At 35.4% G+C, this 24762-nt stretch overlaps 1 protein-coding gene across 9 annotated transcripts in view; it reads left to right on the forward strand.

The window, feature by feature from the left end:
* The window catches only part of CCDC66 (coiled-coil domain containing 66), a 51354-nt gene that overhangs the window by 13347 nt on the left and 13245 nt on the right, over window positions 1–24762 (forward strand). For 5 of the 9 annotated variants that reach the window (XM_060631349.3, XM_060631356.3, XM_060631353.3 and 2 more), the window contains 10 exons: window positions 306–471; window positions 651–758; window positions 2529–2664; window positions 3261–3362; window positions 14809–14940; window positions 15555–15805; window positions 16024–16108; window positions 17181–17342; window positions 20222–20366; window positions 21117–21203. In XM_060631349.3, the coding sequence (XP_060487332.3) occupies window positions 306–471; window positions 651–758; window positions 2529–2664; window positions 3261–3362; window positions 14809–14940; window positions 15555–15805; window positions 16024–16108; window positions 17181–17342; window positions 20222–20366; window positions 21117–21203 (1374 nt within the window). The remainder of the gene's footprint in view (window positions 1–305; window positions 472–650; window positions 759–2528; window positions 2665–3260; window positions 3363–14808; window positions 14941–15554; window positions 15806–16023; window positions 16109–17180; window positions 17343–20221; window positions 20367–21116; window positions 21204–24762) is intronic. The other 4 variants (XM_060631351.3, XM_060631350.3, XM_060631354.3 and 1 more) reach the window with 4 other exon arrangements.

The following is a 24762-nucleotide window of genomic DNA, read 5'->3' on the forward strand; positions in this document are numbered from 1 at the left end:
TATTATATTATTTGTAAAAATATTATCAACAAGAGTAAATGGAGGGTTTTTGTTGTTGTTGCTTGTTTGTTTTCATATTTGACACAAGAGATTATATAGATGTTCTGGACCATTTAACCGCTGGGCTCAGTTTCCTTTTTTGACAAAAGGGAACGATAATACCTACTGAAGGATTGCTGTGAGAGGTAATTACTTTGGTAATGTTAAGGCAGTGTTTTTAAAGTGTGTAGCAGTATGCCAAGATAAGGTATTGTAATATGTGTAATTTTAGTGTTAATTTTAAAACATGCATTTTTACTCCGTAGGTCGGGGCAGTCTACATTTAAACAATATTTCTAATCAGCCAAATGACGAAAACGTTATGGGAGTACTCCAAAAAACTGAGGCTCTTTCATCTGTCCTAGATGAAAGTAAATCTGTTTTAAATAAAAATCAAGAGACATCTAAGCAGTATGAACAGAAAATTGCCATGTATGTAACTCCTATATGTTATTGTGGGGTCATCTGGTGAAAATGGTTCTGCTTTTCCTTGACTTGCATGTGAAATATTTACTGTGAAGACTGTGAGCTGTTTAAAAGTTTATTACTTAACATTTATGGGTAACTTGTATAGAAACATATAATAAGGTTTCTGTTATTTTTTGTGTTAGAGAGAATGCATGGAAACCAGCTGACATATTCAGTACCCTGGGGGAAAGAGAACGTGATAGAAGTTTGTTGGAAGCAAAAAAAGCCCAGTGGAGGAAAGAGCTTGGTAGGTAATTATTATACCTGTTATTATTATAGATTAGGTTGTGTCTTTTTGTCTACTCGGTGTGCACCAAAAGACCAGAGGTGAGCGATGAGCATTAATATCATTAGTATCATTCTGGAGCTCAAAGATTCCTAAACTTTTCTCAGTTCCTGAGAATCCATTTTCATATTTTTCTATTGTAGAAATCCTATGCATTTAATGGTTTTATTTAAAAATAATTGGGTTCGGAGCACCTGGGTGACTCAGTCGGTTAGGCGTCTGACTTTGGCTCAGGGCATGATCTCATAGTCCATGAGTTCGAGCCCCGCGTCGGGCTCTGTGCTGACAGCTCAGAGCCTGGAGCCTGCTTTGGATTCTGTGTCTGTCTGTCTGTCTCTCTCTCTCTCTCTCTCTCTCTCTTTCTCTCTCTCTCTTTCTCTCTCTCTCTTTCTCTCTCTCTCTCTCTGCCCCTCCCCTGCTTGCACTCTGTCTGTCTGTCACTCTCAAAATAAATAAACATTAAAAAAAAAAATTAAAAGAAAAGTAAAAGCATAGAGATGGGCTTCATCTTCCACTCAACTAGAGAGTCCTGTGAGGCAGTCATATCGCTGATGAGACAGGTGATATAGAAAAAGAGATAAGCAGAAGAAATTGGGAATGAATTATTTATGTTGGAAGTCAAAGTAGCAGAAGTTTGAAGAAATTAAATGTATGCTAACAGTATCTGAAAGTTTGGAGATTCGTTGTGTCTTTATATCATAATTTCAGCTTTAAATATTTTCTTTCAATACACATTTTGCTTATCAGACTGTAACACCAAACTTCTGAAGTAAGATGGAACTGCTTGGAAATGACTAATGTGTTTTATGTTTTATTACCTAAAAAGAGTTTACTTTCTTCTGTTAAGAAAGCACCTTTCTCTTTGCTAAAGTCCTGCTTTCATTAATTTTCTTGAAATTTAGATTTATACATCTCTGAATCTTTTTAAAGTTTATTTTTAAGAGAGAGACAACATGAATGGGGAGGGGCAGAGAGAGAGGGAGACAGAGAATCCCAAGTAGGCTCTGCACTGTCAGTGTGGAGCCTGACGTGGGGCTTGAACTCGTGAGACCATGAGACCATGACCTGAGCCAAAACCAAGAGTCGTGTGTTTAACCGACTGAGCCACCCAGGTGCCCCTATACATCTCTGAATTTTTAAGAACTATTGATTTGGGACCTTGTTGTTATATTAGTTTGTTAGATACAAGATTTTGCTTTTTCACTTTTCAGCGGTTATGAATAATAATGGCATTTATTACATACTTAATTTGTGCTAGGTCCTGTACTGAAATAGGCACTATTCTCATTTTACAAAAGAAGAAACTGAGTTTTACAAAGGTGAACAGCGATTTGCCCCGTTACACAGATAGGAAGTGGTTGAACTAGGATTCGATTACAGGGTTCTCTGAATCCAGAGGTCTCACTTTTCAATCTCTTTGTAATACCTGAGTGAACATTACAGGAAAGTAGAACTTCAGAATAATTAGCATGTTATAAAATACGTTCTGAAAAAATTGCTTTTTATTGCCAATTGTGATAAACATTTTTACATCCATCTGTGCCATACATAAGTTTGGTTCTGGTTAAATGTTTTCTTTTATTCCATATTTCTTAAAATTCTTCTCTGTTTTGTGAGGTAATCTCCCTAAAAAACAGTTTTGATTAGATCTGTGTTGGAATCTGCACTCTTTAAGAAGGTCATGATTTGTTTACATGATTTTTTTTTACAGTTTTTATACATTTTTTTAAAAAAGGACATTATTTACAGATGAACAGGTTGCTTTAAAGAAGAAAGAAAAAGAAGCTTCTGAAAAATGGAACAATCCTTGGAAAAAATTTGAAAGTGATAAAAGAATATGGGAAAAATTTCAAATTCTTGACCAGTCTAAGGTAAGAGTATAAAAATGAAGCATTTATAGAATATAGGACATCTTAATTTTACTTTTTTAAATTCTAAGCCATGTTCATATCATAAAGGTTTTTAAAAAAAATTATTTTTCATGTTATTTTATCTCATTCATTCATTCATTCATTCTGTTAGTAGGCTTCATGCACAGCATGGAGCCCAATGTGGGGCTTGAACTCACAAGAGTTCAAGATCTGAGCTAAGACCTGAGCTAAGATTAAGAGTTGGATGCTTAACTGACTGAGCCATCCAGGCACCTCTCATATCTTATTTTAGAACAATTTTATTTTGAATTTAATTATGACCTCAGCTAGGTTCTATTTGCATTCTGTAAATTGTCTTACTATATAGATGAGTGTAGAGGCCTGAGGCACCTCCTTCAGGCTCCTGTAAAAGAGCTCTGCCTTTTTTTAGGTGACCACAAAACACTGCCAGTGACCATGTGGTATTCACCACAAGGTTATATCAAACATAAGTATATACCAGGTGTCCCTTAAGTAGTGTTTTAGTGACCTTTAAATTTTGCCTAGGTTTAATATTATATAAAGAAAGTGTCCTTGTGTTTTCTCTTTGTTTTTAGACTTGTGCTAGCTCTTCTAGCATCCTGTCACAGTCTCCTTGTCAGGTAACAGTGGTCCAGGTTGATGGGCACCCACTAATTAGAGTTGGTCAAATTTTAGAGGTAAGTGCCATTACTTTGAATATATAAGCCTTTTAGTACTTGATCTCTATTTTCCTTGAAGGAGTGAATCTAAGTATTTTTATTTTATTTTAATTAACAGTTAATTTTTACTGAGTGCATTATGCTCCTTACATTTAAAAAAATATGAACTTTTCTTTTTTATATATATATAATAATTTTTCTTTCCTAGTGAACGTTTACAGTTTAACAAATGTGTTCTGAAAATAATGCAGTAACCTAAAGGGATGATTCTGGTGGTAGATGTTTTCAGCACTGGTAGATTTCTTATAGAACCCCTCCAGGTTAGATTGTGTGGCTTCCATGGCTGTTTGTTCTGCTCCATATAGGGCTGACTTGCCTACATCAAAGAGTTCTATAGTTGTTGATAATTTTACATTAACAAAAGGAATGAAATCTGAATTGTATTTTTCCACATTCCCAAAAGTACTTTGACTATTGAAAGGCAATAAATTAGTCTTGATAGAAGGCATTTTACAAAAATCTTAGTTTTGAAGCATAATTTTAAGTGTAAAGTTAAAGTGTAAAGTTTAAAAATTGATACATGCAGGGGCGCCTGGGTGGCTCAGTTGGTTGAGTGTCCGACTCTAGGTTTTGGCTCAGGTCACAATTTCCTGGTTTGTGAGCTGACAGCACATAGCCTGCTTGGGATTTTCTCTCTTTCGCTCTCTCTCAGCCCCTCCCCAACTTGTGTGTGCACTCTCTCTCAAAAACAAAATACTTTGATGCATGCAGATACTACTAAAAACTACAACTAAAACTGTTCATGAAGTTGGTAAGAATTAGTTGTTAGCTATTTACAGTTCAACATTAGGATTGAAGTATCTTTAATACTAAAAATGATAAGGTATTTTCAGTTACCAAAAAAATTTAGATTGAAATGTTAGTATATCATTTCTTACTGCTTAATTTTTACTATTTTTAGGTCATTTATTATCTGAGAGTAATTTATACTATGATTATTTTCTTAAATTTTTTTTAATGTTTATTTATTTTTGAGAGAGAAAGACAAAGCATGAATGGCAGAGGGGCAGAGAGAGAGGGAGACACAGAATCCGAAGCAGGCTCCAGGCTCTGAGCTGTCAGCACAAGCCCGATGCGGTGGTTGAACTCACAAACCGTGAGATTATGACCTGAGCTGAAGTCAGATGCTTAACCGACTGAGCCACCCAGGCATCCCTATACTATGATTATTAATGCAAATAAATAATTAGCCATTCGAGGTGACTTTTAGGTGTTTTTACATTTCGTATGTATTTTTAAATGACAGCGTGTGTCTTTTTTTTTATAATCCAAAAAACCAATAAAATTATTTATACTGTGGAGTCAGAGATGGGAATTGGGGTGGGAGAAGAACTAGAAAGTAAAACACACACTAAATGTAAGGCTGGACAACCAAGGCTTAAAGGGTATCATTATTCTCTTTTTTTTTTTTTTTTTACTGTTTAAATGCAGTTTTTATGCACTTATGTGTATGCATGTGGTAGGATATTGGAGAGATGCTGTTGAGGGGAAATGAATTAACTGTGTAATTTTAAAAAACCCTTCTTAAATATCTGAAAGCAGTTGGCTTCAGAAATCCATCCCATAGCCAGACTGTTTTACTATTAAGTTAACCTTTTTGTGTAATTAAGAGGAGCAAAAATTTGGTTGCAAGTAGAGTCACCAAGGCCAATTTTGTTAAAACATAAGGTAATGCATATAAAGTGCTTATTAGAACATTGGCTGACAAATAGCAAACACTCAATGAAAGTTTACTCTGTTTGTAACTTAAAAAGCATATCTTTTTGGAGTCCAAGGCTGTTTGGTGTCAGTTCTCTCACCAGCTTCCCTTCTTCTTTTTTTTAAGTTTATTTATTTTGTGAGAAAGAGCAGAGGGGCAGAGAGAGAGAATCCCAAGTAGGCTTTGCACTGCCAGTGCTGAGCCTGACTAGGGGCTCGAACTCATGAACCGTGAGATTATGAGATCATGAATCATCCAATCATGAGATCAGACACTTGGAACTGAGCCACCCAGTTGCCCCTACACTGTGTAATTTTAAACTGTTGTGTTTCTAAGAAATTTACTTCTAGCCTCAACTTTTTTGAGAACATCTCACCTCCATGCAGACTTGGCTTTCCCTAATCACTACTCCTTGCTGGGAAACCTATTAAGTGAAGGAAGTATATTCAAATGCATTCTTTAACATGGGGAAGAAAGGGAGGTTATCACTCTGCTAAGTTTCTTAATGCTACCACCATACTATAGTTCTGCATTTGGCCAATAAAAAATTACATGTTTTTTCCTTTTTAACCTTTTTTTTTTGTGGTAAAATACACAAAACATAGAATTTACCATTTTAATCATTTTTAAGTGTACATGTAGAGGGATTTAGTACATTCATTTTGTCAGTCAACCATCGCCACTGTCCACCTCCAGAATTTTTTCATCATTCCAAACTGAAACTATCCATTAAACAGTCACTCCCCATTTTTCCCTCCCCCTAGCCCCTGGCAGCCATTCTAATTTGTCTATGAATTTGACTATTCTAGATACTTTAAGTGGAATCACGTAATATTTGCTCTTTTGTGTCTGACATACTTCATTTATGCTGTTTTCAGGGTTCATCCGTGTTACAGCATGTATCAGAGTCTCATTCCTTTTTAAGGCTAAATAATATTTCATTGTATTTATAATACTGCATTTTGTTCATCCGTCCAAATGTTGATGGATATTTGAATTGTTACCCCTTTTTGGCTATTGTGGAATAATGCTGCAATGAACATTGGTATACAGACAATCTCTTTGAGGCTCTACTCTCAGTTCTTTTGGGTACATACCCATATGTGGAATTGCTGCATTGTATGATAATCTTATATTTAATTTTTTGTTAGGTTTTACCAATTTTAATTTGGTAACTTTATGTTTAACTATATTGTTTGCCATAGTTGTTCTACCATTGCACATTTCCATCAGCAGTGCACAAGGATTCTAATTTCTCCACATCCTCACCGACGTTTTTGTAATAACTGACCTAATAGGTGTGAAGTGGTAACTCATTGTAATTTTGGTTTACATTTCCTTAATGATTAGTGATGTTGAACATTTTTTTCATATGCTTATTGGCCATCTGTGTATCTTCTTTGGAGGGATGTCAAGTTTTGTGCCCATTTTTGAATTGGGTTTTTGTTGTCGTTGAGTTGTAGGCATTCTTTATTCTGGGTATTAATACCTGATCCGATGTATAATTTGCAGATATTTTGTACCATTCTTTATGTTGCCTTTTCACTTTCTTGATAGAGCCTTTTGATGCACAAAAGTTTTTAATTTTGATTAACTCCATTTTATCTGTTTTTTTTCCTTTGTTGCCTGTGCTTTTTGTCCCCTATCCGAGAAACCATTGCCAAATCTGATACAGAACTTTTCCCCTATGTTTTCTTCTAAGATTTTTGTAGTTTCAGTTCTTATGTTTAGGTCTTTGATTTACTTGGAGTTAATTTTTGTATATAGTGTAAGATAAAGGTCCAATTTTATTCTTTCACATATTTTGCATTGGTATCCAGTTTTCTCAGCACCATTTATTTGAAAAGATTGTCCTTGATGGTCAATCATGATGACTCAATGATGGTCAAAAATCATGTGACTGTATATGTGAGAGTTTAATTCTGGGCACTCCATTCCATTGTTCTGTATGTCTCTTTACGTCACTGTCTCACTCTTTTAATTGTCCAATCTTTGTAGTAGGTTTTGAAAGCATGAAGTATGAATTCTCCAGTTTTGTTCGTTTTTAAGATTGTTGTAGCTCTTCAGGCTTTCTTGAGATACCATAGGAATCTTAGGGTAGATTTTTCTATTTCTGCAAAATGCATCAAGTTTTTCATAGAGGTTGTGTTGAATCTGTAGATCACTTTAGGTAATTTTGACAATATTAAGTTTTCTGATTCATGAACACAGAGTATCTTTCCATTTATTTGTGCCTTCTTTAATTTCCTTCAGCAGTGTTTTACAGTTTTCAGTGTACACATCTTTTGCCTTCTTATTCCTAGGTATTTTATTTTTGGTGCTATTATACATGGAATTGTTTTCTGTCTTTCTTTCTTTCTTTCTTTCTTTCTTTCTTTCTTTCTTTCTTTCTTTCTTTCAAGTTTCTTTGCTTATTTTGAGAGAGAGAGACAACATGTGGGAGGGGCAGAGAGAGAGAGAATCCCAGGCATCATCACAGAGCTGAGCCCGTGCTTGTAAGAACAGCAAGTTGGTCCTAAGTAACATATATCAGGTGCCTTGTCCAACAGTTGGGAAATATTTTTCTCAGGCACACATGGATATTTACAAAAAGTGATTTGTGTTAGGCCATGAAGAAAGGCTCAGATAAAATTTAAATAGCTATTTTGCAGTGATCTCTGACTACAAGTAACTTAGAAGTTTTAGAGATTTAAAAAAAGGTTTTTTTTTTTTTTTTTAACATTTATTCATTTTTGAGAGACAGCAAGCATGAGTGGGGAAAGGGCAGGGAGAGGGAGACACAAAATTCGAAGCAGGCTCCAGGCTCCGAGCTGTCAGCAGCAGAGCCCGACCCGGGGCTCAAACTCACTAACTGCAAGATCATGACCTGAGCCAAAGTCAGACACTCAACCGACTGAGCCACCCAGGCTCCCGTGCAAAAAGAGATTTTTAAGTACTACATACGTATTTGGAAATTAAAAATCACCCTACTGAATAACTTGAGTAAAAAAATCATAGTGGAAATCACAAATACTTGGAACAGAATTACAGTGTATACGCACACATCAGAAACACATCATAAATTCAAGAGAAAGTGTATTAGAAAAGAAAATCTTTAAATGCTAGGTGTCTAAAGAAGTTAGAAAAAGAACAACAGAATAAATTTTTTTTTTTATGTGTATTTTTGAGAGAGAGGGTGTGCATGTGCACATATGCACAAGTGGGGGAGGGGCAAAGGGAGAGGGAGACACAGAATCTGAAGCAGGCTCCAGGCTCTGAGCTGTCAGTACAGAGCCCAACGCGGGGCTCGAACTCACGAACTGTGAGATCATGACCTGAACTGAGGTTGGACACTTACCCAACTGAGCCACCTAGGCGCCCTAAGAACAACAGAATAAATTAGAAGAAATCATGAAAATAAGGATACCAGTCCTAACCTAAAGCTGAAAGTTGCCTGTTTGGAAAGAAGTAATAAATCTCTAGGAAAGATGATCAAGAAGATAAAAATTATGAGTGGCATAATTACAGAGAGTAATCAGTAGTGAATATCTTATGCCAACAATTCTGAAAACCTTGGTGAAATGGAGAAATTACTATAAAAATTATAACTTAAAGGAACTGACTTAAAAGGAAACAGAAAGCTTGAATAATCCTGTTACTGTTAATGGTAGATCTAGTTAGAAAGATTTTCCCACAAGAGATGCAAAATGCCCAAGTGGTTTTACTAACAGTTTCTACCAAACTCTATTCACATGATCAGGCAGTAAAAATATGGAATAGCTCCCAATTCATTCTATAAGACTGTGTAAACTTGGTATTAAAGCCAGAAAAATACAAAACAAAAAAGGAAAATAAAGTTTATTTTGTTCAGGAATATATACCCAAAAATTCTAAAGAAAATATTCCCAATTAAAATTTAGTAATATACAGAAAGGCGATAATATATCATGACTAAGGCAGATTTTTACTAGGTAGTTAAGGAAATATTTTAAAATCCACAATAGGGAAGAGAGAGAGGGAGGGAAGCAAACCATAAGAGACTCTTTAAAGATAGAGAACAAACTGAGGGTTGATGGAGGGGCAGGGGGGAATGGGCTAAATGGGTGATGGGCATTAAGGAGGGCACTTGTTATGATGAGTACTGGGTGTTACATGTAAGTGATAAATCACTAGTTTTTACCCCTGAAACCAATATTATGCTATATTTTAACTAAAGTCTAAATAAAAATTTGGAGAAAAAAAATCCATTTTCTTATAGACTCCAAAATAAAATAAAATCCAGAAGTATATTATACGATTTTAATAACAAAAGAAAACATTTCAATAGGTGCAGAAAAAGCACTTGATAACATTTAACCCCAGTTAAGGAATTTCCAATTGAGTATTTAAAAAAACAAATCAAAACACTACCACATGTTGGAAAAACTGGATAGCTACATGCAAAAGAATGAAAGTGGACCACTTTCTTACACCATACACAAAAATAAACTCAAAATGGATTAAGGACCCAAACTTGAGACTTGAAACCGTAAAAATCCTAGAAAGGAGCGCAGGCAGTAATTTCTGTGACATTGGCCATAGCAACATTTTTTTTTTTTTTTTAGATTTCATCTCAGGCAAGAGAAATAAAAGCAAAAACAAACTATTGGGACTTCCTCAAAGTAAAAAGCTTCTGTATAGTAAAGGAGATAATCAACCAAACTAAAAGACAACCTACTGAGTGGGAGAGGATATTTGCAAATGACAAAACTGATAAAGGTTTAGTGTCCAAAATAGATAAAGCACTTATGCAAGTTCAACACCAAAAAAACCCAAATAATGCAATTCAAAAATGAGCAGAAGACATGAACAGACATTTCTCCAAAGAAGACATACAGATTGCCAAAAGACATATGAAAAGATACTCAGCATCACTTATCATCAGGGAAATGCAAATCAAAAACAGAAACGAGCATTGGTGAAGATGTGGAGAAAAAGGAACTCTCACGCACTGTTGGTGGGAATGCAAACTGGTGCCGCCACTGTGGAAAACAGTATGCTCCAAAAATTAAAGGCAGAACTACTATATGATCCAGAAATCGCATTACAGGGTGTTTACCCAAAGAATATGAAAACACTAATTTTTTTTTTTTAAATTTTTTTTTTTTTCAACGTTTTTTATTTATTTTTGGGACAGAGAGAGACACAGCATGAACGGGGGAGGGGCAGAGAGAGAGGGAGACACAGAATTGGAAACAGGCTCCAGGCTCCGGGCCATCAGCCCAGAGCCCGACGCGGGGCTCGAACTCACGGACCGCGAGATCGTGACCTGGCTGAAGTCGGACGCTTAACCGACTGTGCCACCCAGGCGCCCCTGAAAACACTAATTTGAAAGGATATATGCATTCCAGTGTTCCATTGCAGCATTATTACAATAGCTGAATTATGGAAGCAGGCCCAAGTATCCATTGATAGATGAATGGATAAAGAAGATGTGTTATATATGTACAGTGGAATGTTACTCAGCCATAAAAAAGAATGTAATCTTGCCATTTGCAACAACATGGATGGAGCTAGAGAGTATAATGCTAAGTGAAATAAATCAGAGAATGACAAATACCATATGATTTTACCCAAATGTGAATATAAGAAACCAACAAAGAAAAAAAAAGACAAACTGAAAAATAGACTCTTAATTATAGAGAACAAACTAGTGGTTACCAGAGGGGGGATGGGTGAAATAGGTGGAGGGGATTAAGAGTATACTTGATGAGCACTGAGTAATGTGTAGAATTGTTGAATCACTATATTGTACATCTGAAACTAGTAGAACATTGTATGTTAACTATACTGGAGTTAAAAAACAAAACCCTAAAGCTAACATCCTAAGTGAGAAATTTTAGAAGTATTCCATAAAGAGATAAGATGTTCAAATTATTATTTGTTATTGATTGGTCCTAGCCAGTATAGCAAGACAAGGGGACAAAATTAAGTCATAAGAACTGGAAAAGAAAAAATAAAATTGTAATGATTTTTCATTTATATAGAAATAAAACCTAAAACATCTATGGACAAAAAGCGAGGATTAATAATTTGAAAGGCCATAAAATTTTAACAAATTTCATAGGTTCAGATTACACAGAATATGTTACCTGATCACAGTGGAATTAAGCTAGCTATCAGTAACAAATAGTAAAAAGAAAATTTCCAAATGTTTAATATTTAAGCAATATAGTTCTGTATGAATGAAAAACAAAGTATATGAACTCTGAAAATGAAAATATTGCTTATAAAAACATGGGTTTTCTGTGCTTAGAGGTAAGTTTATAGACTTAAATGCATTTCTCGAAAAAGGAAGACTGGAAGACAAAACATTAATGATCTAAGTAATTCATTCAAGAAGTTAGAGAAAGAACAGCAAAAATTATACCCAAAACAAGTAGAAGGAGGGAAATAAGATCAGAGGGGATATTAGTAAAATTGAAAAAAAATATACAGAATTAAGAGATCAACAGTAGTCCTTTATAAAGGTGTTTAAATTGGTAAACCCCTTGTGAAGACTGGCATGAGTGAAAAAGGGGATACCACTAAAGGGTCTATGGACATTAAAAAGGTAAGAATGGGAGCACCTGGTAGCTCAGTTGGTTGAGCATCTGATTTCAGCTTAGGTCATGGTCTCACGGATCGTGAGTTTGACCCCCACATTGGGCTCCCTGCTGCCAGTATGGAGCTTGCTTCAGATCCTCTGTCCCCCTCTCCCTCTACCCCTCCTAAGCTTGTGCTCACTCTTTCTCAAAAATAAGCTTAAAAAAAAGGTAAGAGAATACATGAACTTTTGTCAGTACGTTAGAGAATTTATGAAAATGGACAAAATATTAGAAAAAACAAATTACTAAAATTGACACATGAAATGGAAAATCTTGGTGAACCTATTTATTAAAGAGCTGGAATCCATCATTAAAAATCTCACAAAATAAACCCAAGGCCCAGACATTTTTATTGGTGAATTCTTCCACATAATTAAAGTAGAAGAGAAAGCTTTTCAAGGTTTATGAGAGTGGAATAAACAAAACCTGATACTCAAAGCTGACAAGACAAATATTTTGATATGAAAACTTGACAGTACAAGAAAGAGAAGAATTTTAAATGGCACATCATGATGAGTTGGGTTTATTCAAGGAACACAGGCTGGGTTTAACATTCAGAAGTCAATGATACTCCCTTGTATTTTGAGGAATGACAGGTAGATTTAATCAAAGGGTTAAGATATAAAAATATGCTGACATCAAGGACACAACACTGGTGGCCCAAATGTCCACCAACTGATGAATGGATAAAGAAGGTGTGGTATATATTTATACATACACACACAATGGAATGCTACTTGGTGATGAAAAGTAATGGAACCTTGCTGTTTGCAACAATGTGGGTAGAACTGGAGAGTATTATGATAAGCGAAATAAGTCAATCAGAGAAAGATATCCTATGATTTCACTCATGTGCAATTTGAGAAACTCAACAGATGAGCATAGGGGAAGGGAAGGAAAAATAAGATAAAAACAAAGAGGGAGGCAAACCATAAGAGACTCTTAAATACAGAGAACAAAACTGAGGGTTGCTGGGGCGGGGTGGGAGGGTGGCAGTGGGTTAAATGGGTGATGGGCATTAAGGACGGTACTTTTGGGATGAGCACTGGGTGTCATATGTAAGAGATGAATCACTGGGCTCTACTGAAGCCAAGACTATATGTTAACTAACTTGAAAATAAATTTAAAAAGTTCTCTTTGGGGGCACCTGGGTGGCTTAGTTGGTTAAGTGTCTGACTTTGGCTCAGGTCACGATCTCAGGGTTTGTGGGTTTGCGCTTTCTCTCTCTCTCTCTCAAACTTTAAAAAGTACTCTGCGAATATTACTGTTAGATTATAAAATACATGGAGAAAATATTTGCAAATTACCTGATAAAGGGCTGTATCTAGACTATATCTTTTAAAACCCCGAAAATTTAGTAATTTTTAAAATTTCTTTAAGTTTATTTTGAGAGAGAGTGTGAGCAGGGGAGGGGCAGAGAGAGAATCCCAAGCAGGTTCTGTGCCATTAGCATAGAGCCTGACATGGGACTCAAACCCGTGAACCGTGAGATCATGACCTGAGCTGAAATTAAGAGTTGGATGCTCAACCGACTGAGCCACCCAGGTGCCCCAAGAGAAAATAATAATTTTAAGTGTTTCCTAGTAAGTTAGAGAAGTAAAACGAATTATTCAAGTGGTAAGGAAGTTATAAGACATCCTTGAGTAGGAAGTGGAAGACTGAATTAAAAACTGATTTTTTAAAAATTATTTTTTAATTTACATCCAAATTAGCATATAGTACAACAGTGATTTCAGGAGTAGATTCCTTAATGCCCCTTACCCATTTAGCCCATCCCTCCTCCCCCAGCCCATCCAGCAACCCTCTCTTTGTTCTCTATATTTAAGAGAAATGAACTCATTAAGTTTTCCATAGGGTTGTAAAGACACGTATACAAAACATTTTGTGAGTGGTTTTAGGAATTTTCAAGGGTAATTTTGACTTGTACCTAAAGTGAATAATTTGTAACTCGACTGAAATTTGAAACCACGTCTAGTTAAATCAGACTTAAACAGATGACAGAGTCTAAAATGATTGAGTGCCATGTTGAGAAAGTCTTGTAAGGAGGTAAAAAGGGACATTTGCTTCTTTTCCATTTTGATCTTCAAAATCATATTTCTACAAATAGAATTGTTGAATTACTTGAAGATAATGCTTCTTTTGAAGTGACTCTTTTAGGCTTAAGGAAATGTGACGGTTTTTATCTCTTTAAAACATGTAAGAATACATGAGATACTAAAATTTTTTCTTGTTGTATAAATATTTCCTTCCTTTAACTAAAGCAGTTTGTCAATTGCCATTGTTTCTGTTAAAAACAAAGGTAGAAAGTAGCATTATGAGATATATTGTGAGTGTAGTAGTCTATCAAGCTGTTTTTTTTAATTATGTCCTGCAGTTATTTCGTGTAACAGTACGTTTGTTACTTAGCTGGTGCATTTCAGGACAGTTTGAGTAGTATATATTATTTTCTTTTTGTTAGAGTATCCTAAATTTTCATAGATTAAGAAGCAACAACAAATTTTTATGCTACTATTTTAATTTTTGTTTTTTTCTTAGAATTCAAGGACTTAACCTAGACACAATATGTTTATCTTATTGAAACGTCATCTACTGTGATAAGGCTGTAGCAGTATAAATGGAAAAGAGGGATCTCTAGAGAGACATTGTGATTCAATAGAGAAAGCCTCTGGTACTCATATCTTCCTGGCTCTTGGTCCAGAGGCAGTATTTCCTGTGTTCTGAAGCCAGATGTAAAACAGTATTTTACATCTAACTTAAATGATCAGTAACTCCTTTCAAAGTCTAAATGAGACTATTAGGAAAAACTTTTAAAAATCTTATAATTATTTTAGAAAAAGAATTTTTTATTATAAAATTACTTTTTTTACATTTAGTTACCTTACTGTGTTCTCTACTTCTGTATGTTACAAGTATGATTCTAGAAATTGGAATAGATCTATTTAATTGTATAACTCAAATTTTTTTCTTTAAAATTATTGCTCCTCTTAGAGATCAGTGCCTTTCTGCTTAAATCTATATAAATTCTTGGCAAGATTTATAAATATAAAGTGGTTACAAAAAGAGAAGCGAACTTCAGCTAGTATCGATGACTCTTGTTTAGGAAGCAGTACCACTGGAGCACTCTTTCAATGCTGTGAAACAAGAACAGCAGAGAAAATGGATCGAAGATTTGAACAAACAAACAGAGGATGATCGGCAAAGAAAAACAGAGGAAAAAATTACATCTTCAAAGGTAAGGTGGCAAATATATGTGGATATAAAGGTGAAAAAAATAATTTCAAAGTCTTTAATCATAAACCTAAAAATATCCTGAAACTATTTGACAAGACTACACTATACAAATTCTTACACAGTTTTTCTTCTGAAACTTTTATCAAACACATTTAGTAAGTGTGATTTTGCATAGCTTCTTAAAACTAACTTCTTAGGAATTTCCTAATTCTTTGAATTTCTCATGTTCTTGAAGCTAGTTACCGAAATGTATATGGAATCAATAAAGAATGTAGTTTCATTAATTTTATTCTTATTCTGTTCTGTGGTAACTTTTAAAAATCGTGTATGAGGGGCGCCTAGGTGGCTCAGTCGGTTAAGGATCCGACTCTTGATTTCGGCTCAGGTCAAACCATGATCTCATGGTTTGTGGGTTTGAGCCCTGCATCGTGCTGTGCACTGACAGTGTGGAACCAGCTTGGGATTCTCTCTCTCCCTCTCTCTGCAACCCCCCTCCCCTACAGAATAAACAAATAAACATTAAAAATTTTTTTTTTTAATTGTGTTTGTTGTATAGGACTTTATACATGTGAACAATTGGAAAAATTCTTAGTAATTCTTACTTATCATGATTAGGGTGAGGAACATGACAGATGGACAATGCATTTTGGTTCATTAAAGAACTATCCTGCTTCTCAGTCTCAACTCTCCTCTCGGTCAACATACAACCAACCAGAGTACTTCTGTGTCTCTCCGGAGACTCAGGAACTGGCTGATATCAACAGTGTTTATACACCTATGAGTGGAAGCCACGTTGAACCTTCAGAGGAGGAACATATAGCAAAACCCCTTAGAGATACAACTATGGCAAACAGTCAGAAAACGAAGTAAGTTTATTCTTCAGTATTGATTGATGTTTAAGAAAGTCTGTGCTTTATTAAAAGAGCTGTTGTTATATTTATAATATGTCTTAATTGATTTTAGGTTTGGTATTTTTGTTTAAAGTATAAATGAATAGTGGATATATCTGAAACAAAAGTGATTTAGCACCTTGTTAAACCCACCTTTTGGGGGTTTTGAATAGCTAAAGTGTCTGTCTTGCCAGTTTTCTCCGTTCTATGACTGCTCTCTTGGACCCAGCTCAGATTGAAGAACGTGACAGGCGACGACAAAAACAGTTAGAACATCAGGTATTGCACTGTAAAATATTGTACTTTGCCTTAATAAATAATAGTCATAGCCAGTGGATGCCTAAATAAATGGCAGTTAAAATTTCAGTGTAAATGTGTAGCACAGGCCCTGTCCAATCCTGTGATAAATCTAATTCTTACTTCAACTGGCATTATATTAAAATTACATTCATGCTAAGAACTAGACAGTATCATGTAGTACAGCCAGCCACCTGCCTGCCAGAAGAGGTCTTTAATATGTAAGTTGCACATATGAAATGGCACTAAGTCTTAAGTTAGTATTGGTTATTTTTTTTCATTGGTTTAGTTCTCCTGAATTCTGCTCAGGATAAGAATTAGTTCTTTGTAAGGGAATTATATAGGGCATTGAAGTAGAATTCTGATTGAGAAATCTAGCAGACAACGTAAGAAAGGAGACTAAGATTTAATTTCTCTTCTAATTTTAGTCTAACACTAAAGGGACTTAAAATTCTGAATAATTCTTTAAAATCACTGATACATGAAGAATTCAGTTTAATTAAAAATGTTACTCTTGGGGCGTGTGGATGGCTCAGTCGATTGAGCGTCTGACTTTGGCTCAGGTTATGATGTCAGGGTTTGTGAGTTTGAGTCCTGCGTCGGGCTCTGTGCTGACAGCTCAGAGCCTGGAGCCTGCTTCAGATTCTGTGTCTCCCTCGCTGTCTGCCCCTCCCCCACTTGTGCTCTTTCTCTCTCTCTCAAAAATAAGTATTACAAACTTTTTTTAATAATGTTACTCTTAGTTTAGTGAACAGACATTTATAGAGTATCTGTTGCTTACCAGGCATTATGCTAAGCACTAAGCACTCAGCTGTTTCTGGATTAGTTCTTCTAACAGCCCTCCTGGGGTTAAAGAAAAAGCATATGTAGAACTTGACAGATGAGATGGGAGAAATAGATTGGGAATTTGACAATTTAACTTTACTTATATATGTAATGCTGTATTGTGTATCATCTGATACTGATAAGCTTATTTTAGGAATATAAACAAATGCTAAAAATGGATTTTTTAAATTTGTAACAGTAATTTGTGTCATTTATGATTTATGACCAGAAAGCTATCACTGCTCAGGTAGAGGAGAAACGCAGGAAGAAACAGCTGGAAGAACAGCAAAGAAAGAAGGAAGAACAAGAAGAGGAGTGTCGCTTAGCACGGGAGCGAGAAGAAATGCAGAAGCAGTATGAAGAAGACATACTTAAGCAAAAACAAAAGGAAGTAAGTATTTATATATTAAAAAAATTTTTTTATTGAAATACAGTTGACACACAATGGTAGTTTCAGCTATACAAAATAGTAATTCAGCAGTCCTGTATGTTATGTGTGTTCACAAGTGTAGCTACCGTCTGTCATCATACACACTATTAGGGTACCATTGACTATATTCCCTATGTTGTAGCTTTCATCCCCATGACTTATTCGTTACATAACTGGAAGCCTGTACCTTCCACTCCTCTTCACCCGTTTACTGACTCCATCCTACTACCAGTTTGTGGGGCTGTTTTTGTGTTTGTGTGGGGTTTTTTGTTTTGCTTTTCATTTAATATTTTTTAGATTCCACATGTAAGTGACTTCATATGGTATTTGTCTTTCCCATCTGACTTATTTTGCTTAGCATGATACCCTCTAGGTCCATGCATGTTAGTGCAAATGTCAAGATCTCATTCTTTCTTATGGTCGAATAAAATATAGAATATGTATACACCACATCTTCTTTATCCATTCATCTACCTATGGATACTTCGGTTGCTTCCATATTTTAGCTGTTGTAAATAATGCTGCAATAAACATAGGAGTGCATATCTCTCTTGTTTCCTCAGGCAGATACTCAGTAGTGGAATTATTGGATTGTATGGTAGTGCTATTTTTAGTTTTTTGAGGAAAGTTCATACTGTTCCGCAATGGCTGTACCGATTTCCATTCTCACCAACAGTGTATGAAAGTTCCCTTTTCTCTACATCCTCACCAACACTTGTTATTTCTTGTCTTTTTGATATTAACCAGTCTGACCAATGTGAGATGGTATAATTATGGTTTTGATTTGCATTTCCCTGTCGTTGAGCATCTTTTCCTGTGTTTGTTGGTCATCTGTGTCTTTGGAAAAACCTCTATTTGAATCTTCTGCCCTTTTTTTAAAAAATCAAGTTATTTGAGGTTTAGGTTGTTGTAGTATAACTTCTTTATGTATTTTGGATATTAACTCTTTTTCACATACATTGTTTATAGATAACCTTCGCATTCAGTAAGTTGCCTTTTGTGGATGGTCAGAAGTATTTTATTTTGATGTAATCCCAACAGTTTATTTTTACTTTTGTTTCTGTAGCTTGAGGAGACATATCTAGAAAATTGTTGCTAAGGCCAGTGTCCAAAAGGTTACTACCTATGTTTCTTTAAGGAGTTTTATGGTTTTAGGTCTCACAATTTAGATCTGTAATCCATTTTGAGTTTATTTTTGTGTATGGTGAAGGAAGTGGTCCAGTTTCATTCTTGTGCTTGTAACTGTCCAGTTTTCCCAGCACTATTTGTTGAAGTGACTTCTTTTTCCCATTGCATATTCTTGCCTCTGTTGTAGATTAGTTGACCATATTAAGCATGGTTTTATTCCTGGGCGCTCTATCCTCTTTGATCTCTGTCTGTTTTGTGCCATTACTATCCTATTTTGATTACTAAAGCTTTGTAGTATATATACTTCAAATCTGAGATTGTGATACCTTTAGTTTTGTTCTTCTTTCTCAAATTACATTGGCTATTTGGGATCCTTTGTGGTTCCATACAAGTTTTAGGATTATTTGTTCTAGTTCTGGGAAAAATACTATTGGTGTTTTGATAGGGACTGCATTGAATCTGTAGATTGCTTTGGATAGAATGGACTTTTAGCAGTGTTAATTCTTCCAGTCCATGAACATGGTAAAATTTACATTATAAATAATATTTTAGAGTAAAAAATGGATTTTTTTAAGCTTATTTATTTTGAGAAAGAAATCATGTTTGAGTGGGGGAGGGGCAGAAAGAAGGGGAGAGAGCAGCCCAAGCAGGCTCCATAAGCAGCGCAGAGCCTGATGTAGGGCTTGATCTCACACTGGTAAGATCATGACCTGAACCAAAATCAGGAGTCCGATGCTTAACTAACTGAGCCACCCAGGTGCCCCAGTGTCTTTTCAAAAAGAGTAGCTCTCTGGTTAGCTAGGAAAACATCTCTGTTAAGTGGCACAGACAGCATAGGTATGGTTGTGTCAAGTACCATGTCATACAGTGACATTTGATTGCCAAGGATTTGGGAGGTTTAGAGAAGAGCCTTAGAGCCTTTTCTCTGGAGCTGGGAGATGGGTCTAAGAGCCTGCATTTTCTTGATTTTTCCCATTTGCAGCCTTCACTCCACACTTAGCTGATGAAACAGCATATGGTCGGGGTTCTAATTTGATTACGTTGAATAGGCTGAGCTAACTACTCCTATGAAATAACTGTATACATGAAAAAAATCTAAGTATCGCGTGCTTGAATTGCAAGAAATGGCCATAAACCTTATAGGTTTTTTTTGTTTTTATTTTAAAAAAGTTTTTTAATGTTTATTTAGTATTGAGAGAGAGAGAGAGAGGGACAGCACAAGCAGAGGAGGGCAGAGAGAGAGAGAGGGAGACAGAATCCAAAGCAGGCTCTAGGGTCCGAGCTGACAGCACAGAGCCTGCCTGATGTGGAGCTCAAACTCACAAACTGTGAGATCATGACCTGAGCCAGAGTCGCTTAACCGACTAAGCCCCCCAGGCGCCCCGTATAAACCTTGTGTTCTACATCTTAATCTATTTTTACTCTTAATGGAATTCTGATGGAATTGACCATTGGTTTTAGAAGCTTTCAAAACTTTATTATAAATTTGAGTGGGTAAAAGTGTTCTTAAATTTGTGATCTAATACAGATAAAAAGATATTAAATACAGAGAAAAGATACTAAAATGTGAGCTTCAAAAGGGAAGGAACTTTGCCCAGACTGTTCTCCCAATATCTTGAATAGTGTCTGACACATAGTAGCTTATCTACTCAGAATTGTCAAGTCTGTACGTGTTTGATAATTGTATTTAATACCTTTGTGCACCTCAATAGGAAATCATGGCTCTCAAGACAAATGAGCTATTCCAGACAATGCAAAGAGCACAAGAGCTAGCACAGAGACTGAAACAGGAACAGAGAATCCGAGAATTGGCTCAAAAGGGACATGACACTTCTGGATTGATTAAAAATCTTGGCGGTAAGCGCTTCACTAGTATTTTACTTATGGGGTGCCTGGGTGTCTCAGTTGGTTGAGAGTCCATCCAACTCTTGATCTCGCTTTACCCCATGACTCACATTTCATGGAATTGAACCCTGTGCTGGGCTCGGTATTCTTTCTCTCTCTCTCTCTCTCTCTCTCTCTGCCTCTCCCCTGCTCATGCACCATGCTCTCTCTAAATAAATAAACTTAAAAATAATAAAATAATTAAAAAGAATTTTACTTACAGTATCTTTTGAAGATGCTTTTAAGTAATTTCTTATTTTTAGTGCCTAACACACCTATTAACTAAATGTTTTTTAAGGAATTTCAGACTTGGAGCTATTGGAACTCTATAATGCTTTTTTTACTTGAGAAATCACCTTAAGAGTATACTAAATGTTACATTTTCTAGTAATCTTAAATTCTCTTTATGTTTTGCTCGCAGTAGGGAAAACGTTTGCTTTTTTACCCAGTTTTTGGAGAAAAATATTAAGTGATCTCCCTAAAATTCAATAACAGATAAAAATGCAGGTAAGTTTTTGTAAGAAACTTTAGGATAGCCCTTTTAAATTTGTATTGCAGTGTTCACACTTCCTGATTACACCAAACGTCTTCTTTGTATTTAGTTGCTGCTATACATAATTTCTGTTAATATTTCTGAAGTGTCATTATGTTGGATAACATATTTCTCTTGTCAGTTAATACAAGTGGAATATAATGAATCTACTAAAAACATTTCAAATTTAGGACATGGCTTGGATGATGTCAGTGATAAAATGAATATATGTATCAACTCTACAACCTCTCCCAAAAAGGACACTGCTGTGCAAACAGGTATTTGTTTAAAAGTTGTGATTTGGTTTAAGATATACTTAAAATTAACATCACAGTTAGAATTAAGCTCAATTTAAAATTGAGCTCAATTTAAAATTCATTTAAAAAAATGAAAGGAATTCAAGGTTTTCAGTAAAAATAAGAAAATAAAGGGATCTCTTGGCTTTTCATTTCTTTGTAACAGCTTTATTGAGATAGAACTCAGATAACATAAAATTACCTCTTTTAAAGAATACAATGCAATGTGTTTTTTCTAGAGTACAATTAGAGTATATTTAGAGTTGTGCAACCATCTCCACAATTTTAGAACACTTTTATAACTCCAGAAAGAATCTCTGTATTCATCAGCAGCTTTTGTCCACTTCCTCCCTCCTCTCTAGTCATAGGCAACCACTAATCTACTTTCTGTTACTCTAGATTTGTCTGTCCTAGACATTTCACATAATTGGAATCATACCATATGTGGTGTTTTGTGTCTGGATTATTTCTTTGCATAATGTTTTAAGGTTCAGCATGTTATAGCGTGTACTTCATTCTTTTTTATCATTGAATAATATCCCATTTTGTGCATATACCACATTTTGTTTATTCCTTCATCAGTTGATGGACTTTTTGGTTAATTACACTTTTTAATTACAGATATGCTATGAACACTCATGCAGAACTTACGTAGACCTGTATTTTCAGGTTTCCTGGGAGAAAAGAGTAACATTGCTGAGTCATATATAACCAACTTTATGTTTAGCATTTGAGGAACTACAAAACCATTTTCCAAACAACTGTATCATTTTATATTTCCATCAGCAGTGTATGAAGGTTTCAGTTTTTCTGCATGTTCCCCTGCACTTATTTTCATGGTAGTGAAGTGGTATGTCATTGTGGTTTTGATCTGCATTTCCCCAGTGACTAATGATGTTGAACATCTTTGTTATGTGTTCATTTTAAATTTTAAAAAGTTGATAAGGTAATATCCATGTTGGATATTATTATCAGAGATCTCCATGCTTACTGTGAATCCTTTCCTCTTTATTTATCTTTCTAGGAAAAATTTTTTTTATATAATTTTTTTAATGTTTAATTTTGGGAGAGAGAGAGAGTGTGCACGGGAGCATGCGCGGGGGAGGGGCAGAGAGAGCGGGAGACACAGAATCCAAAGCAGGTTCTGGGGTCTGAGCTGCCAGCACAGAACCCAACATGGGGCTCGAACTCACTAACTGTGCGATCATGACCTGAGCCGAAGTCAGACACTTAAGCGAGTGAGCCACCCAGGCGTCCCTCTTCCTGGGAATTTTTTATGAACTTGCAGGAAACCCCTTTATCTTTTCACCTTTTTAAATTGAGATATAGTTGACATATAACATTTTTTCAGTTGTACAATAGTGATTCTATATTTGTATATGTTGAAAAATGATCACAGTAAGTCTAATTAGCAGTTTCACCATCGATTACAGAATTTTTTCTTGTGATGAGAACTTTTAAGATTTACTCGCAACTTTCAAATATAGAATTATTTTTAACTATAGTCACTGTGTTGTACATTACATCCCAAGACATATAACTGGAGTTTGTACCTTTTGACCGTTCACCCATTTTGCCCTTCCTTTTACCCCAACTGCTGCTCTTGGCAACAGTATCTGTACCTATGAGCTTCTGGATATATATATATATATTTTTTTTTTTGACTATGCGTGGTTTTTTAAGATTCCACATAGAAGTAAGATCATTATGCTATTTGTCTTTCTCTTTTTTCACTTAGCATAATACTCTCAGGGTCCATCCATGTTGTCACAAATGGCAAGATTTCATTTGGTTTTATGGCCTGATAATATTCGTGTGTGTGTGTGTGTGTGTGTGTGTGTGTGTGTGTACACACACTACATTTTCTTTATATTTGTCCGACACTTAATGTTGCTTCCTTGTCTTCACTATTGTAAATAATGCTGCAGTGAACATGGGAGTATATATATCTTTTTGAGTTAGTGTTTTTGTTTCTTTCAGTTAAATACCCTGAAGTGGAATTGCTGGATCATGTGGTAGTTCTACTTTTAATTTTTTGAGAAACCTTTGTACTGTTTTCCATAGTAGAAATGTACCAATTTATAATTCTCACAGTGCATGAAAATTCCCTTTTCTCCGCATCTTTGCCAACTCTGGTCATTTCTTGTCTTTTTGGTACTCCCATTCTGATTGGTTAAAGGCCATGTCTCATTGTGGTTTTTATTTCCTGATGGTCAGTGGTGTTGAGTATCTTTTCATGTAGCTGTTGGCCATCAGTAGGTTGTCTTTGGAAAATCATTCAGATCTTCTGCCCATTATTTATTTATTTATTTGTTATTGTTTCATTAAAAAAAATGTTAATGTTTATTCTTGAGAGAGAGACAGACAGAGACAGAGTGTGGGTGGGGGAGGGTCGGAGAGAGAGGGAGACACAGAATCTGAAGCAGGCTCCAGGCTCTGAGCTGTCAGCACAGAGCCTGACGCGGAGCTCGAACTCACAAACTGTGAGATCATGACCTGAGCTGAAGTCAGACGCCTAACCGACTGAGCCTCCCAGGTGCCCCTGTCCATTTTAAATCAGATTATGTTTTTGCTTTTGCTATTGCATTGTATGAGTTCTTTGTATTTTGGATATTAACCTCTTATCAGATTCATTGTTTGCAAATATTTTCTTCCTTCAGTAGGTTGCCTTTTCAGTGTTTTGATGGTTTCTTTTGCCCTTTGCTATGAAGAATGTTTTTAGTTTGATGTAGTCTTGTTTACTTTTACTTTTGTTGCCTTTGCTTTTGGACTCAGATTCAAAAAATCATCGCCAAGACCAGTGTCAAGGAGTTTATTGCCTGTGTTTTTATTTTTAGGAGTTTTATAGTTTTAGGTCATACATTCAAGTTTTTAATCCATTTTGAATTAATTTTTGTGTATAGTGTAAGATAGTGGTCTGGTTTCATTATTTTGCAATTGACTGTCCAGTTTTCCCAGCACTATTCATTGAAGAGACTGTCCTTTCCCTATTATGTATTTTTTGGCTCCTTTGTTGTCAATTAAATGACTGTATAAGCATGGGTTTATTTCTGGGCGCCCAGTTCTTTTGATCTGTATCTGTTTTTATGTCAGTACCTTACTCTTTTGATGACTATAGCTTTGTAATATAATTTGAAATCAGGTGGTGTGATGCCTCCACCGTATTCTTTTTCAAGCTTACTTTGGCTATTTGGGGTGCTTTTGTAGTTCCATAGAAATTTTGGCATTGTTTATTTCTGTGAAACATGCCATTGGAATTTTGATAGGGATTGCACTGAATTTGCAGATTGCTTTGGACAGTACAGACATTTTAAGAATGTTATTAATTCTTCCAGTGAGTATGGAATATCTTTTCCATTTTTGTGTTCTTCAGTTTCTTTTAGTAACATCTTATAGTTTTCAGTGTGCAGGTCTTTCACCTCCTTGGTTGAATTTATTCCTAGGTATTTATTTTTGATGCAATTGCAAATGGGATTGGTTTCTTAATTTCTCTAATAGTATTAGTGTATAGAAATGCAACACATTTTTGTATATTAATTTT

This window comes from Panthera onca, chromosome A2, assembly GCF_046562875.1.
Source record: "Panthera onca isolate mPanOnc1 chromosome A2, mPanOnc1 haplotype 2, whole genome shotgun sequence".
NCBI classification, from domain to species: domain Eukaryota; kingdom Metazoa; phylum Chordata; class Mammalia; order Carnivora; family Felidae; genus Panthera; species Panthera onca.